This window comes from Danio rerio, chromosome 7 (genome assembly GCF_052040795.2).
Source record: "Danio rerio strain M-AB ecotype USA chromosome 7, GRCz13ab, whole genome shotgun sequence".
In the NCBI taxonomy this organism is placed as follows: domain Eukaryota; kingdom Metazoa; phylum Chordata; class Actinopteri; order Cypriniformes; family Danionidae; genus Danio; species Danio rerio.
The window spans coordinates 55,920,330-55,934,377 of record NC_141027.1 but is presented as its reverse complement, the minus strand read 5'-3'; the positions used below and the strand labels follow the sequence as shown (position 1 = coordinate 55,934,377).

Here is a 14,048-nt window from a genome sequence, read left to right as displayed (position 1 = left end):
AAGTGTTCGAAATATCTTGTGCTTATGGTACTCACTATTTTATCAGATCTCTCAATAAAAAATAAAAAAAAACAGAAGGTGCGTTGTGGAAATGTTAGTGTGGACTAAGTGGTCTAATGTTGCTGTATAACATCCTCTTCAACTGTCTCCAATCTCTTTCTATTTGTTTCTCTCTGTAGTTGCTGAACTGTATCATGGATATGGTGGAGAAGACGCGGCGTTCCCTTACCGTGCTGCGACGCTGCCAGGAGGCAGACCGGGAGGAGATGAACCACTGGATCCGTCGCTATAGCGACGTGGAGGATATGAAAAAAGGTGGGAGCTCCGCCCAGCGGCCTCCTCCTCTTCCTCCCCACCACAACTCTTCCTCCTCCAACACTCCTAACAGCAGCGAAACACAGCCGCTAGGTACATGCACCGCTGCAGATGCAGCCACAGGCGCAGATGCTTGGCACGCAGCATGTCTCTCACATTTTTAGCAGCTGCAGACACCGTCCTCTTCTAAGTAGTTTTCATCAGCCAACATACCACTCTGATGAACATGATTTGAAACTAGGCTTCAAGCCTGATTTTTTCAGACTAGTCTGCATGTAATCCTGCGTCTAGCCTACCATAGCTACATAGCTTTTCTATGACTTTGTCTAGAGCAGTTAATCCTTCTCTGTCACTCCATGTTCATGTTTTGAGGGACCCAGAGTACTACATTTAAATGTGTCTGCAAGTTAGCACACCCGAATCCACTCACTAGGTCATTAATACAGCGATGTATGATTTAAATTTGGTGGCAGTTAAGGGAGAAATCCAATATGTGCAGTACTGTTGGTTCTTGCAAGTAGGGTTGGAAACGCTTGCTGTATCCAAAATCGCCCCCTATACTCTCATTCACTAGACCCTACTTTAGTCCACTTGAAAGAGCGAATTGAAATTTGTAAATAACAGCTATCAATGAACCAGAAGTGATGCTTTTTTGGGGCTTTGCTGGTTGATAAATCCCTCAGACAAATTTGATTTTACACTTATTGCTAAAAATCACCCTTTGATAGTTATTTAACACTTAGCGAGCAGTCTTGTAATGAAACTTTGTGTCGAGCGAGCAGTAATGAAACAAAGTATTTTGATTTCTGTCATGTATTCAAGTGCTATTTCAATTAAATAGTAATTTACATAGAAAGTTACATGGATTGGATTCCTCCAATCATGGAGTCATCTTGTGGTGCATGAACTCTCAAAGTGCATCATGTGTGTTTAGCTGTTGAGTGTACATTAGTTGTACACTCGGTTTTACAGTGCATTTTGGGATTGATTGAGTGTACTTTAGAATGTCCACTATGGTTTCAGATGCCACTAAAATGGCTGTTCCCTAAAATAGTGCACTATTTAAGGTCATAGGAAGCGATTTGTGATAAACAGTGTGACACAAGATTTCCAGCAAAATTCAATTCAATTCAGGTTTATTTGTATAGCACTTTTACAGTGTAGATTGTGTCAAAGCAGCTTCACATAGAAGTTCTAGTAAATTGAAACTGTGTCAGTCCAGTTCAGTTTAGTTCAGTTCAGTGTAGTTTAAATTTCCCAGCTAAAAGTCTAAACACTGAGAAGCAAATTCATCGACGCACAGCTCCACAAGTCCCAAACCAAAACAAGCCAGTGCCGCGGAACAAAACTTGACCAATTGACTACAGTGAAGAAAAAAAAAAACCTTGAGAGAAACAAGAATCAGTTGGGCACAGCCAATGACATCATTTAAATTTTTGTACTAATTACATTTCTTAATAAGAGCTTGAGGGTGGTGGACAAAAAAATAAAGCCCAAATGGCTAATAAAAAATTAAGTTATTGTATTTGGTTTTTAGATACAACTGTCATCCTCCAAGTGTATATCTTGAGATAAATGGCCGAGTTGCATTGTAATATTTAGTTTTTTACATCTTTTTTTACATCTGAGGGAGTATAAGAAGTATACTCAGAAAGACACTCTTCGTATGCTTTTTCACAGAAATACACAGAGACTTCCTGCATCGGCCTCCTTCAGGCTACCTACCCGAGGAGATCTGGCGGAAGGCTGGTGAGTGCATCTGGACAATGCATTGTCTGCCGTCGCCTACTTCCACACGTGCACACAAAACATATGCCCACTGGCTTGAAGGCCTCCCAGCCGTAGTTATGCAAGGCCAGCAGCGGGAAAGGCCGTTAAATGTCATTAGTGTTAAGAGCGCTCCATCTGTCATGGCCATGAAAGACAACTGCAGTTAAAGCTGCAGTGAGAATGCAGTAACCTGCCGCAGTCAACAGCAGAGCAGCACAGGTAGGGGCAATAAACGTGACCCTGCCCAAAGACAGAAAGAAAGACAAGTGAAGGAAAAAGAGTGGATAGATTGTCCTTGTTCCGTTTTTCTGATGTATCACTGTAGCTACATTAAAAGAAAACAGGTAAATGGGGCTTTACATAAGCTTGATTGCTCTCTGTGCCATGTAGGTCACACACAATACTGATGGGGTCAGCCAGAGCACAGGTGGTGTCACTTGCCCAAAGGTCAGAGATCAGAGGGCACGTATTAACTGTGACCCACACTATTTACATTACAGCTGAGTAAAATCAATATGCCATTTCTACTTTATTATTTTTTTGGAATGATGCTGCTGCTGTCTGCAAAAAACTTTGCTGCATTTTCGCTGTGACAAAAGCCCTTTTAATTGCAGTTGTTTTTCATGCAGGTACTACAAGTATCCCGCTCTCGCCAGCATTAAAGCAACTTCAGAACAAGCAGGGTGAGTAACTGCACTCATATTATACATGTATTATACATAAGCGTACTTATTTATGTGAGTCCGAGCTGTGTCTGAAGTTAAAATTCCTCACTAAAACAAATTATATGACTGTTCACATGCAGATATATAAAAACTATCAAATACATTTATATAGTATAGCTCAGACCAAGCAGTCTTAAAACAAATGTTTGTATTTATATGTATTCAAATTTTTTTATGGCAGGCTGGCAATCTTTCTTAATAATGATAATAATGATAATTCCTTACATTTATGTATAGCGCTTTTCAGGACACTTAAAGTGCTTTACACATTTGTTTTGAGGGGGATTCTCCTCATTCTCCACCAGTGTGCAGCATCCACCTGGATGATGTGACAGCAGTCATATTGCACCAAACCACACCACACACCAGATGATTGGTGGGGAGGAGACAGAGTGATGAAGCCAATTATGATAAGAGGAGGGTTAGGAGGTCATGATGGACAGAGGCCAGCTGGCAAATTTGGCCAGGATGTATGTTAACATGCTTTTTCGAAGGACATCAAGAGAGTCAGGACTTCAGTTTTAACGTCTCATCCAAAATACAGTGCTCACCAAGCAGAGTAGAGTCCCCATCAATTTACGGGGACATTAGGACCCACACAGACCACAGGTTGGCGCCCCCTGCTGGTCTCACTAACCCCATTTCCGGCAGCAATCAAGCTTTCCCATCCAGGTACTGACCGGGTGCAGACTTGCTTAGCTCCAGTGGGCGACCATATGAGAGTTGCAGAGAGCTAGCTGCCAGCAATTCTGACAATACTTGACAATTCTGACCGTAGTTTAAAGCAGTGGTCCTCAACCTTTTTATCACCACGGACTGGTCAACACTTTACAATCGCTGTCACAAGTTTTATTTATGGAGAAAATTACAAACCACTGCAGTGTTTGGGTGTTCTGTGTTTGTCTAAGACAGTATGAAGTTGATCGATAAGTTGTTGTCATGTAACTCGCGGTGCGCTCATGGCATTCATTCACTCTGTGTGTCTGGAAGGCACAAGCACATCATGCCACTTGCGCGCACGAGCCACACACCTTTATTGGAAATAATGAACTTGTGCGCACTCTAGAAAAGACGTGATATTTGCGATCATGCGCCTCCATCTGCGATCTCCAGCAGATGATGTTCTTGCACAGACATGGTGGATTCATTCATTGCGGATCCATTCCTTGGCAGTTTGTGGGTAGCTTTACTAAGCCTTATCCACTTAGCAAAGAAACTTTCCTATTCCTATTTCTTACTCATTTTACTGCTTGTGGGTTAAATTTGGGTGCTCAAAATACCGAGATGCAAGGGAGAGAATATGGTCATTTTTCAAAATAAAAGATTTTTCAAAAGAAAAGATCGTTCAGACTCAGATACTAAATAAGACAGAAATAATTAATGATTTTTTGTGGGGCCCGGTAGCAATCGAGCCATGGACCGGTGGCCTGGAGGTTGAGGACTACTGGTTAAAAGCACTGAAAGGTCTTTTCTGTAAAGTCCAATGGTAGACTGAAACTGAGATACCTGGGTCTTTGTTGTAAGAAAAATAATAAAACATTTTTGTATCCATTTTTTGCTGTCTGGGAGAAATAATTGAGGCACTAAAGGGGTGTCGAACATGAATTCTCTTATCTGTGAGTGTCTAGATTTGTATATCCTTCTGCCTTTGAAAATAATGGAAGAGAATAGAAAATAAAAGAAAAAACCTTGAAAAGTGACATATCCCTGTGGGATTAAAACGTTAATATTGCCGCCCCATATTTTCCATTATGTGCCAATTGCTCTAGCATCTGCTCCCAAGTCTCCTTGATAAAAATTAATTAAATTTGCAACTAATTTTAGTGGTGCATGCTCCGAGTCTGATTAAGCAGTCTAGTGTTTTCAAAGATATAGAGAAATTGGCGAAAACCAGAAAGATGAAGAGAAAGCAAAGAAAAAAGTGAGGAATGAAGGAAGAGACAGTATGAAAAAAACGAGGAGATGTGTGTGTGGGAGGTGCAGAGAGAACAAACTGAATACTAACTAGCTTTCCAGCTGAGACAGTAGTGATGTAGATTTGAAAACACACATACACAGACACACAAACAGTCAGTAGCCTGAGGCATAACTCTATGGAGAATTGAATGGAGGGTTGTGTTATGACAGATATTTATGACCGAGCTCCTCACAACCAGCTTTCTAGAGTAAACACACTATGGGGCAAAGAGTGTAGAGCCCAGACATATGAAAAATTTGCAATAAGAAGGAGTGTGTACACCCCCTGCAGCATAACACATGCGTTCACAAAGCACATCAAATCCTGACAGATTCTCAAATCCTCCACATATTGTCTAAATCATAAACCAACAGAACAGTACTTCTTCCCAAATCTAATGAGCTACATTGTTGTCTCTTTGCTAAACCTTTTGAAGCAGTGTCAATTAATAAACGGAACTTCATAAGTCACCGTTTTTAAAGATTTTTATGTAGGCAAACTGTATTAACAACTGATTCCAAGTGTGCTTTCACATCTGTGGTTCAGATCATTTGGTCCAGGTCCAGATCAAGGGCAAAAATGATACACTGTAGCATTTTTCTGTGGTTTTGGTTTCTTTCACTGATTGTTTCAGTCTGAACGAGTTGAAACAATCCAAAATGCAATCATGTGACAACATCCACATTACTCATTGGCCAGATGTGTAATTTAATGTATTCCCTAAACTGCTTTTAGATTGGTCAGAACTAGCATGCACTAGTATAACTACCAAAAGTAAACAAAGAGAGGAAGAAAAGCCGGCAGACAATGATGGTTGTTAGCATGAAGATGACAGCGATAGCTGGCTGTATATTATAAAATTTGTATGTATCACTTCAGACAAACTATAATTTTCTAGAATTAAGTGTGGATGCAGCTTGAAAACAATGATTTATTACTCTGCAAATCAGTCACTTCACAAATGTGTGAGTTAGCATGGAGCTGTTGCTAAAGCACTGTAATCAAATACTTGTCCTCATACAGACTTCAGCAAACTATGGCAGCTGGTTAAGTCCAAAAATGTGGAGTACTTTTTACAGTTGAGTCTGTTTGGTTTTGGATGATTATCATACCAGAGCTCATGTGTCCATTTTGAAAGTCTACCGAGACCACCTTAGGTCTCTAGGCAGGTCTTGGTACGGTTGTTAGGTTTGTTTGATTGAAACATTCACACATGGCCAAACGAATCACACCAAATGGGAAAAAAAGTATTCTAGTACAATTGAAGCAAAATAAATGAGGCAGGTGTGAAAGCACCACAAAAAAATCTAGATATTAAGGTCTACTTTCCAGGTTAGACCCAATCTTGATCAAACACATCAACTGATCGCTTTCCAGAGTTCTAGGGCTCGTACTAGATCTTCTTCTAAGTAAAGGCTAATGCGTGAGTATACAATAATTGTCTAATCTTACAGCCTGCTATTTTATATGGATTTTAACACACTGCTTGTCAAATGCTACATGCAACGCTACATTACATTTAGCCAAAAAAATATTTTAAGGCAGCATGTGTGGCAGTCTGTGCCTTAAAATGAGGTTAAGGTCACCTAGCTCACTAGGTTTTGGCGCTTATGTTAAACGTTAACATTAAAAAAAGGCCAAGACATTGCAGAGCAAGGAACTCTAATGTTCAGTGTACCAATGAGTCAGGTGTTAGATTTCTATTTTAGAAAACACCCATATATGCTCACACCTGCTTGTCCTGAAAACAAACGGATATACGCACACATATTTACTCACAAATAAAGACATTTGTGGAACAAGAAGTCACACTGGTTTACCTTTTAAATAGAGTGATCCAGCCTCAGCAATAAAGCTGTGCACATCGTTCTGCTATTATCTATACATGTGAAAAAAATATGAAATATGAAATCATATATGCTATTAGTTAAATAAATAGGCAAGCTTGTGAACAACCTTTCGAGATGTCTACTGCCTATCAACACTGAAAAAACATTTTGCGTGTATGAATAATGAATAACTTATTTTTTTTTGACAGAAAGTTTTAAATCTTAAATGATGCTCATCTGTTTAGACAAAGATGAAACAAGCTGAAAGCTTTGAGTCCCTCAATAAAGGATGTTGAGAAGAACAGCAGTGGTCTGCTGGGATAAATTCTTACTTTGTTCCCCTTGATATTTCTTCCCCATTTTCAGAGGAGGCAGTAAATGAGGTGAAGAGGCAGGCTATGTCAGAGCTGCAGAAGGCAGTATCAGATGCTGAGAGGAAAGCTCACGAGATGATCTCTGCTGAACGCTCCAAGATGGAGAGAGCTTTGGCGGAGGCTAAGAGACAGGCCTCTGAGGACGCGCTGACGGTCATTAACCAGCAAGAGGACTCTAGCGAAGTAAGCATCAACTTTTGAATCAGTGTCTGAGATATTAAAATACAGGGGTTGGACATTGAAACTGAAACACTGGCCAATTTAGCATTGGAGGTTTTAAGGCTAAATTTAGACCAGCCTGGTAGCCAATCTTCATTGTGTGCACATTCCACCATTAAGTGTGGAGGTTTAATTAGCAGAGTAATAGCAGAGTTTTGCTTAAAATATTGCAATGCACACAACATTACAGTATGTGTGACTTATCAGTGTTCAAAAGAGGACAAATTGTTAGTGCCCTTCTCGCGGCACATCTGTGACCATGACTGTGACCAAGTTGAAAATGAAAGTGAAGCTGAACATCTCCCATGGCCTGCATCCTGAACATTACTGAGCCACTTTGGGGTGTTTTGGAGGAGTGAGTCAGGAAACATTTTCCTCTACTGGCATCACGTAGTAACTTGGCCAATATTCTGCAAGAAGAATTACTCAAATCTCTCAAGCCACTCTGCAGGACTTGTATATGTCAATCCCAAGATGAACAGATGCTGGATTGGCCGCAAAAAGAGACCTTACACCATATTAATGAACTATTGTAGTAAAAAACCAGGCGTTTAGTTTCATTGTTCAACCACTTTGTCCAAAAAAGTGTGCTGTGATTGTTTAATGTTCATTTTTGGCAAAGGCAATAGTCATTCAGATGCTCCATGCACACAGATTATTCACATATAACACTGAGCATAATGTACAGAATAGTATAAAAGTATTAGATAATAGGGTGCCATACATGAACAGTGGTGTAGCTAGTAATTCTGGGCCTTTTGGACAGGTTTCTGCTCTAACCCCCTTCCCCATTTAAGACTGCATTCTAGAGTAATCGGTCACCTAAGGCAAAACTGGGTTCCCCCCTCACTTCACTATGGGCCTCTCTAAGCTTTTGGGCACAATGCACTCATACTACATTTGCTCCACTTCCTATCTCGTATCTCATAAACAATGTTAGGGAAAGTTTCTTTTAAAAATAATAGTCTAGCATAGTTCTATAAAAAGTAACTATACTTCATAGTACTTTATACTTTAATTTATAGGGCTGTTCAATATGACAATATATTTATTAAAGACAAAATAAAAAGTAAAGTACTGTAAAGTGTGTTAAAATACACTGTTTTATGGCAAAGGTGTTGAAATCTGCTGGCATGCCAATCATTACAGTTCTCGTCTGTGTCTGTCCCTCAGAGCTGTTGGAACTGTGGTCGTAAGGCTAGCGAGACATGCAGCGGATGCAACACTGCACGTTACTGTGGCTCTTTCTGTCAGCACAAGGACTGGGAGAAACACCATCATGTATGCGGCCAGGGTCTGCCTAGCAGTAGCGGTGTGCCTCTCGGGACACCATCTACCACCTCCACCTCGTCCAGTGCTCCCCCCACACACTCTGAGAGCACCACCCCAGGCCCCCTTTCCCTGGCTGGGCAAACCAGCAGTGGCGGCAGTCCTAAGGAAGCAAGCTCCAGCAGCGTTTCTCGCTCAACCACTCCAGCAACCCCTGCACTGATGGATTCCTCATCTCGTTGACTAATGAACCCCTAACCTTTGCCTAGCCACGTCTACTGCTGCTAAAGCATCCTTCATCCAAAACAAGCTGAGGAACCGCCACCAACCATACCTAATCTTCCTCTTGAAATGAACTAAGGCAACCTGGCTTTCATGTCTACATTAAGCTCTTGTTTTTTAAATCTCCAAAAAAAAAAAAAAAAACACCAAGGCTCAGATTCTTTCATAAAAGGTCTACTGTGCTTACTTCACCATGAGCAGGGTCTATTATTCTGGATGCCACTGAGAAAGCCAGGAAATTTGTATAGTTACATGTTTGACTCGTGTACGGCTAACAATTTACACCCTTTAAGTGAGGTGTGCTCTGTGTGAATCGGGATGGCACCATTCTCTGAATTTGTTTAGTCCCAGGAGGGACTGTCCCAGGTACCTGTCATCTTGACAGGTAGCCACCACTGCGGATGTCAATAATGGACAAGAGTACATTCCCACTCAGAATAGCTTCCATCACAGAGCTACTTCCTCACAACATGACATATTGCATTTCGTTTTCTGGCTTTAATTAAAACAAAAGAAGTCCAAAAAATCCAAAAGAAGTAACGATGATAAGAATAAAACCTGTTAACTACCTTGCTAGCGAGCCAAGAAAATCTACACCAGACTCACCTCTCTGTACTGACGTGAACCCAAATGAATTTTAAGTGAAAAAAAGAACATGATCCAAACCTTTTTATTACACTGCCAAAGTTACTAAGAAGCACTCATCTTGTAACCAAACGCAAACAACTTCACCTCCTCAGCAGTAAAGCCAGCCCAGAATTCCACAGACTGTGGAGAGGTGGCATGGTGACTAGACACTCAAACGTTCACTGTGCCCACTGTGCTGCCCTCTCAGATCCTGAGGAATGCAGACTTTAGCCCGGATCCATGTCTATGGCAATGGAGGGTCGCACCTAGGACGTTACAAAACACGTCACCCAATCTGCCGCAAAGAGAAATGACATGAAAATGAAGGCGAGGATGAGTAAACATAAAGAGATGGATTGGTCTCAAAAGGAAAGACAAATGGCAACGGAACTGCCAAAAACCTCATTGGATTGTACACTAAGAATGAGCCTTTTCTTCTGAAACACTTTAGTTTGGTTTTTCCTAAAGCTTACTGAATGCTGAGACATTTCATTTTGTTCTACGATTTCACACTCCCTCATTTTCCAAAGCATGACAAGACTGTAGAGTCTCACGAGACTGGCATAAACTTGGTTCTCTTTTCTCTCGCTCTTTCTACCTCCCCTCCATCTCCTGTATGTTCATCCTTTTTGTCTCCTGACAGAACCTCTAAGCAGATATCCACGAAGGGATCAAACGTTGCTTGTAGATATTTCTTTCTGTTTCTGGATGTCTCTGTCTTCAATATCTGCTTGTGTGCGTACTCGGAACGCACTTCTTTCTTTGTCTTTTAGGTTTCAGCCAAACGTTGGACAGAAAAGGACACTCTAACAGGAGAGAAGCTGTGTTGTACCTATTGTTCGATTTGTTGTATCAATATTGATGATGAGAATCCTCATGTAGAATATTTTATATTGCTCGCATTGTAAGACAGTGAGAGAACGGAGGTGCAATACGAAAAGAGAATTCAGCTACTGAATGGAACCTCAGAAACAGCCCTTAGGGTACGTTATAATATAAATATACATATAAATATATCTAAAATTACCACAGTAAATTAATGTGAATGTACATAGTATTTAAAAAGAGGTCCAAAAATGAGTTTGCCAAATAACAGAATCCTTTAAAATATAATGTTTAGAATTTAATTTCTCTCCATTTAATCTTTTCTGTCTGAATGATCATTTTACAATGTCTGTTGTAACAGAAAAAAGAGAAAAGAGGTGCTCGCATCACTGCTTGTGTAGATTACTGCCAGAGGACACTGCTGAGGGAAGAGACGTTTTTGTAGCCATAAGTGTGTTGAATCAAACAACATCGCTTTAACAAAACGCCAAAACCACAACAGACTGACCTAACTCGACCCGCGGAGAAGATCCCAGAATGGGATTTGGGAGGGAAGCCACTAGAATCTGTGTGAAACATTGCCATCCTTTGGGCCAAAGTGTCACTGCAGTGGTCCGATGTGTAATTTGCACACACAAACATAAAAAGCACGCACACATGCCCTCGAGTATCCAAGCGTCTGACACCAGAATCTATGATGGTTTTGCTTAAGTACCCAGATTATACTTTGGACATCAGGTTGCCATCCAACATAACACCAAACATAACCCGTGTCAAATGTAGCCTGGATAAAAATCACAGGAGGTTGGTGTGTGTGTCAAGCGAGTTGATCACAGTGTTCATGTTTTTAAAGGTCATCTGTGAAGGCAGTTGCAATGAACAGGAGTAGTATTCCTCAAGAGTAAAAATACTTGAGAGTAGTTGTGAGTTCGCCAGCCGCTTTCACTTGTAGCCCTGTTTACAGCCTTTATTTTGGTCACTTAAAAATTTGTTTATTACTGAAATGACATGTTTTGCTGAGGCATACCTCTGATATGGACCAAACTTAAAAGGCCTGTTTGTCGCTCTATTTCTAAATCTATTTTGGTCTTGCTTTACGCATGAGGTGGGCTGATGGTTTAATTTATTACACAGCATATGCGAATGATCTATTTTTTTATTGTATTTTTAAAGTAATATATAAATTCATCCTCCAAACATTAGCAAGTAAGTGTCTCTCTCTCTCTCTCTGTCTCCCTCCATTTGAGCAGGTTTTGATTAATGAACCATCCTCTTTCCCTACTAGCTACCTCCTGTTAACAAATCCAAGAACGAATGTGCGTGAAGATCGAAAACACTAGCAGTCATGCAAATATATCGTTATGCTTAAGCTACACATGACAATTTAGCATGGAAAGAAACAGGAACTCAAATGTAGGTTTCATCCTTAGTCTCATGTGAGTTTTAGCATTTAATAAGCTAACTTTGTCTTAGCAAAGTCCTGTTTCATTTATGGGCTATTATACAAGATATACAAAAAAAAAAAAAAAAAACTTTATAGAAGTACATAAAGATTGAACTTTGGAAAACATTATCCTTAGTTCTCAAGATTCTGTTCAAACTGTTGGTCTAACATTACTTCAGTTTGCTTGACTGTAGAAAACACCCTGTTTACATTAATGCTTACAATAGCTCCCCTAGTGGCAGGTCTTATAACTGTCATTCTGACACATTCAGAATGCAACATGTGAAACTGAGCCTGCGTAGCTGTACCTGCTTAGAATGTTTTGAAGAATATCTCATTAATATCCAAAACAATAAAAGCACAGACCAAAGTATAACTGCACATCCACAGAAGCTGTTAGGACGTCTAAAACAAAAAAAGCATAGAGAATCCAGGTGAAAAACTACACCCATAAACCAAAGTGTACGAAATGACCACGTTGAAAGCACAAGATGACAGTAAACACATCAAGGAAAGAGATCGGTACTATAATTCCAAGCCAGGAAAGTGCTTGTTCCTGGTGTCCAAAGCAACAGATAAGATTACAAATGCTTCTAACATTTGCTCAAAGATTTCATTGTTGGGAATGCATGTGTGTGTGGTGTTGGTGAAGAAAAAAACAAGAGTGAGAGATGCTTTCTATTAATAATTTTGCTAAGGAACTTACTTGAATCTCTAGAGCTTTAAAATAACACCACTGGCAAAGTTATAGTAGAGAACACACATTAATGCATTTGGTGTTTTGCATGTCTGCTAGTCCAGAACTCATACAAGCATTTATTCGCAACATTTTTTGGCCATTGTATTTCTAACCAAAATCGAACCAAAAAAAAAAAAAAACGAGAACGTGCACTGTGTACTGTCATTCTGCTGTTATCCTGAAGTCTGAATTCTGTCAGCAAACTCAAGTTGGGCATCATCTCTGCTCAAAGACTGACATCGGGAGAGAGAGAGAGAGATTAAAACTTCACTTTCAGCAAAGTAATATAAATGCTGAAGGTTAGCTACTCAACAGCTTGGTTTTAAAAATGGCCTGTATATCAAAGCATCCTGAAATCATCAGGCATCTGGGAGATCAGCTAAACCGGCTATTTGTCCTACCTTGTCAGATTGTCCAACCTCCCATTCAAAAAGTAGGTAGCACATTTTTTGATGACGCAATATGCTACCTATCAGATTTTGCTACAAGCGTGAATTTTAACATGGAGTAGTATGACATGAAGCTGTAACCCCAACCTCAGAACCATTTAAATACAGTGTCGGTAGCACAATCTGATGGTAGGATAAAATGTCAGGACACTGGCAAAACATTTTATGCTGGATTTAGCGACTCAAACAAAATATTTCTGCACATAACTAACATTATCCAGCATCAAAAATGTGTTTTTTTAAGACTTAATGCTAAACGCGCAAGGCTGTAGCTGAAACCTTACACTACTGTAGAAGTGAACATTACTCGGACATTAAAGATGCTCATCATACATGCTGTAACAGCAAGATACATATTTATGTGCTAATAAACACTTGGTTTGAGACGATTTAGGCAAACATGACATTGTATTGTGCAATACATCATTACAGGAAAAGGCATTGTTTCAATAGGAAAGGTTGGTGTGTTAAAGGATATGTTTTTCTTTTTTCTCTTTCAAGGTCCTGTTATCATTCTCTAGACGATGTGAACTGTGCCAGGAGAGTTTTATTTATTTCTTGCATGCTCTTCCCCCTTTTCGCAACTCCCTTACCCTCTCTTACTGTGCGCTTTGTTGGACATGTGACGCTGTAAACATTCTAAATCAGGTTATTGTCTGTGTTGAGATCCGTATCTGTGTAATTAAAAAAGACAGTGAAATATGACTACTCTCCTCATTTATGGTACTTTTTTAAAAACCGAAAATACATTCTTTCACAACATATACGGGTTTTTAATATTTGGAATTTAATATTGGCTAAGCATGCGTTTTGCAGTGGTCCTAGGTGGAGTACAAATGAAACTATGTTTATAATTTCCTAGGCATAATTTTTAAGGTTTACCTTTTTGTTAAAAATGATATGGTTGATGTTCTCACCAATCATAATGAGTAATGTACTAATGTCTTTTCCCAAATATTAACCACAAAACTCTTTTTTAGAATTATTATCATATAATTTGCAATTGATTCTAACGGGCTCTATGCAGCTTTTAAAGCCAACGATAAACATCAGGTGAAAGCTTAATGTGAGTATTTTCAATTTCACAAGGTTGTTTATACAGCATCATTGTTGTAATGTAATTACAATACATTCAGTTAAGCATTCATTTAGTTGTTCAACCGTAAAACGAGATGAAAGACCATTGTAACCATTAGCGCCGTCAGTAGCAACAGGCTAGTGCAG

The 14,048-nt window shown here is 39.7% G+C and overlaps 1 protein-coding gene across 12 annotated transcripts in view; it reads left to right on the top strand.

The window, feature by feature from the left end:
- Positions 1-11,394, top strand: part of cbfa2t3 (CBFA2/RUNX1 partner transcriptional co-repressor 3) — an 86,942-nt gene extending 75,548 nt beyond the window's left edge. For 2 of the 12 annotated variants that reach the window (XR_015496289.1, XR_015496291.1), the window contains exons 8-13: positions 180-315; positions 1,996-2,064; positions 2,476-2,532; positions 2,715-2,768; positions 6,963-7,153; positions 8,363-8,867. Coding sequence is in view for 8 of the 12 variants with exons in the window: in XM_087261942.1 (XP_087118068.1) it covers positions 180-408; positions 1,996-2,064; positions 2,715-2,768; positions 6,963-7,153; positions 8,363-8,701 (882 nt within the window). In the remaining 4 variants the exon portion in view is untranslated. Of the gene's footprint in view, positions 1-179; positions 409-1,995; positions 2,065-2,475; positions 2,533-2,714; positions 2,769-6,962; positions 7,154-8,362 lie in introns of all 12 variants that reach the window. The other 10 variants (XM_087261944.1, XM_087261949.1, XM_087261942.1 and 7 more) reach the window with 6 other exon arrangements.
- The last annotated feature ends 2,654 nt before the right edge of the window (positions 11,395-14,048 follow it).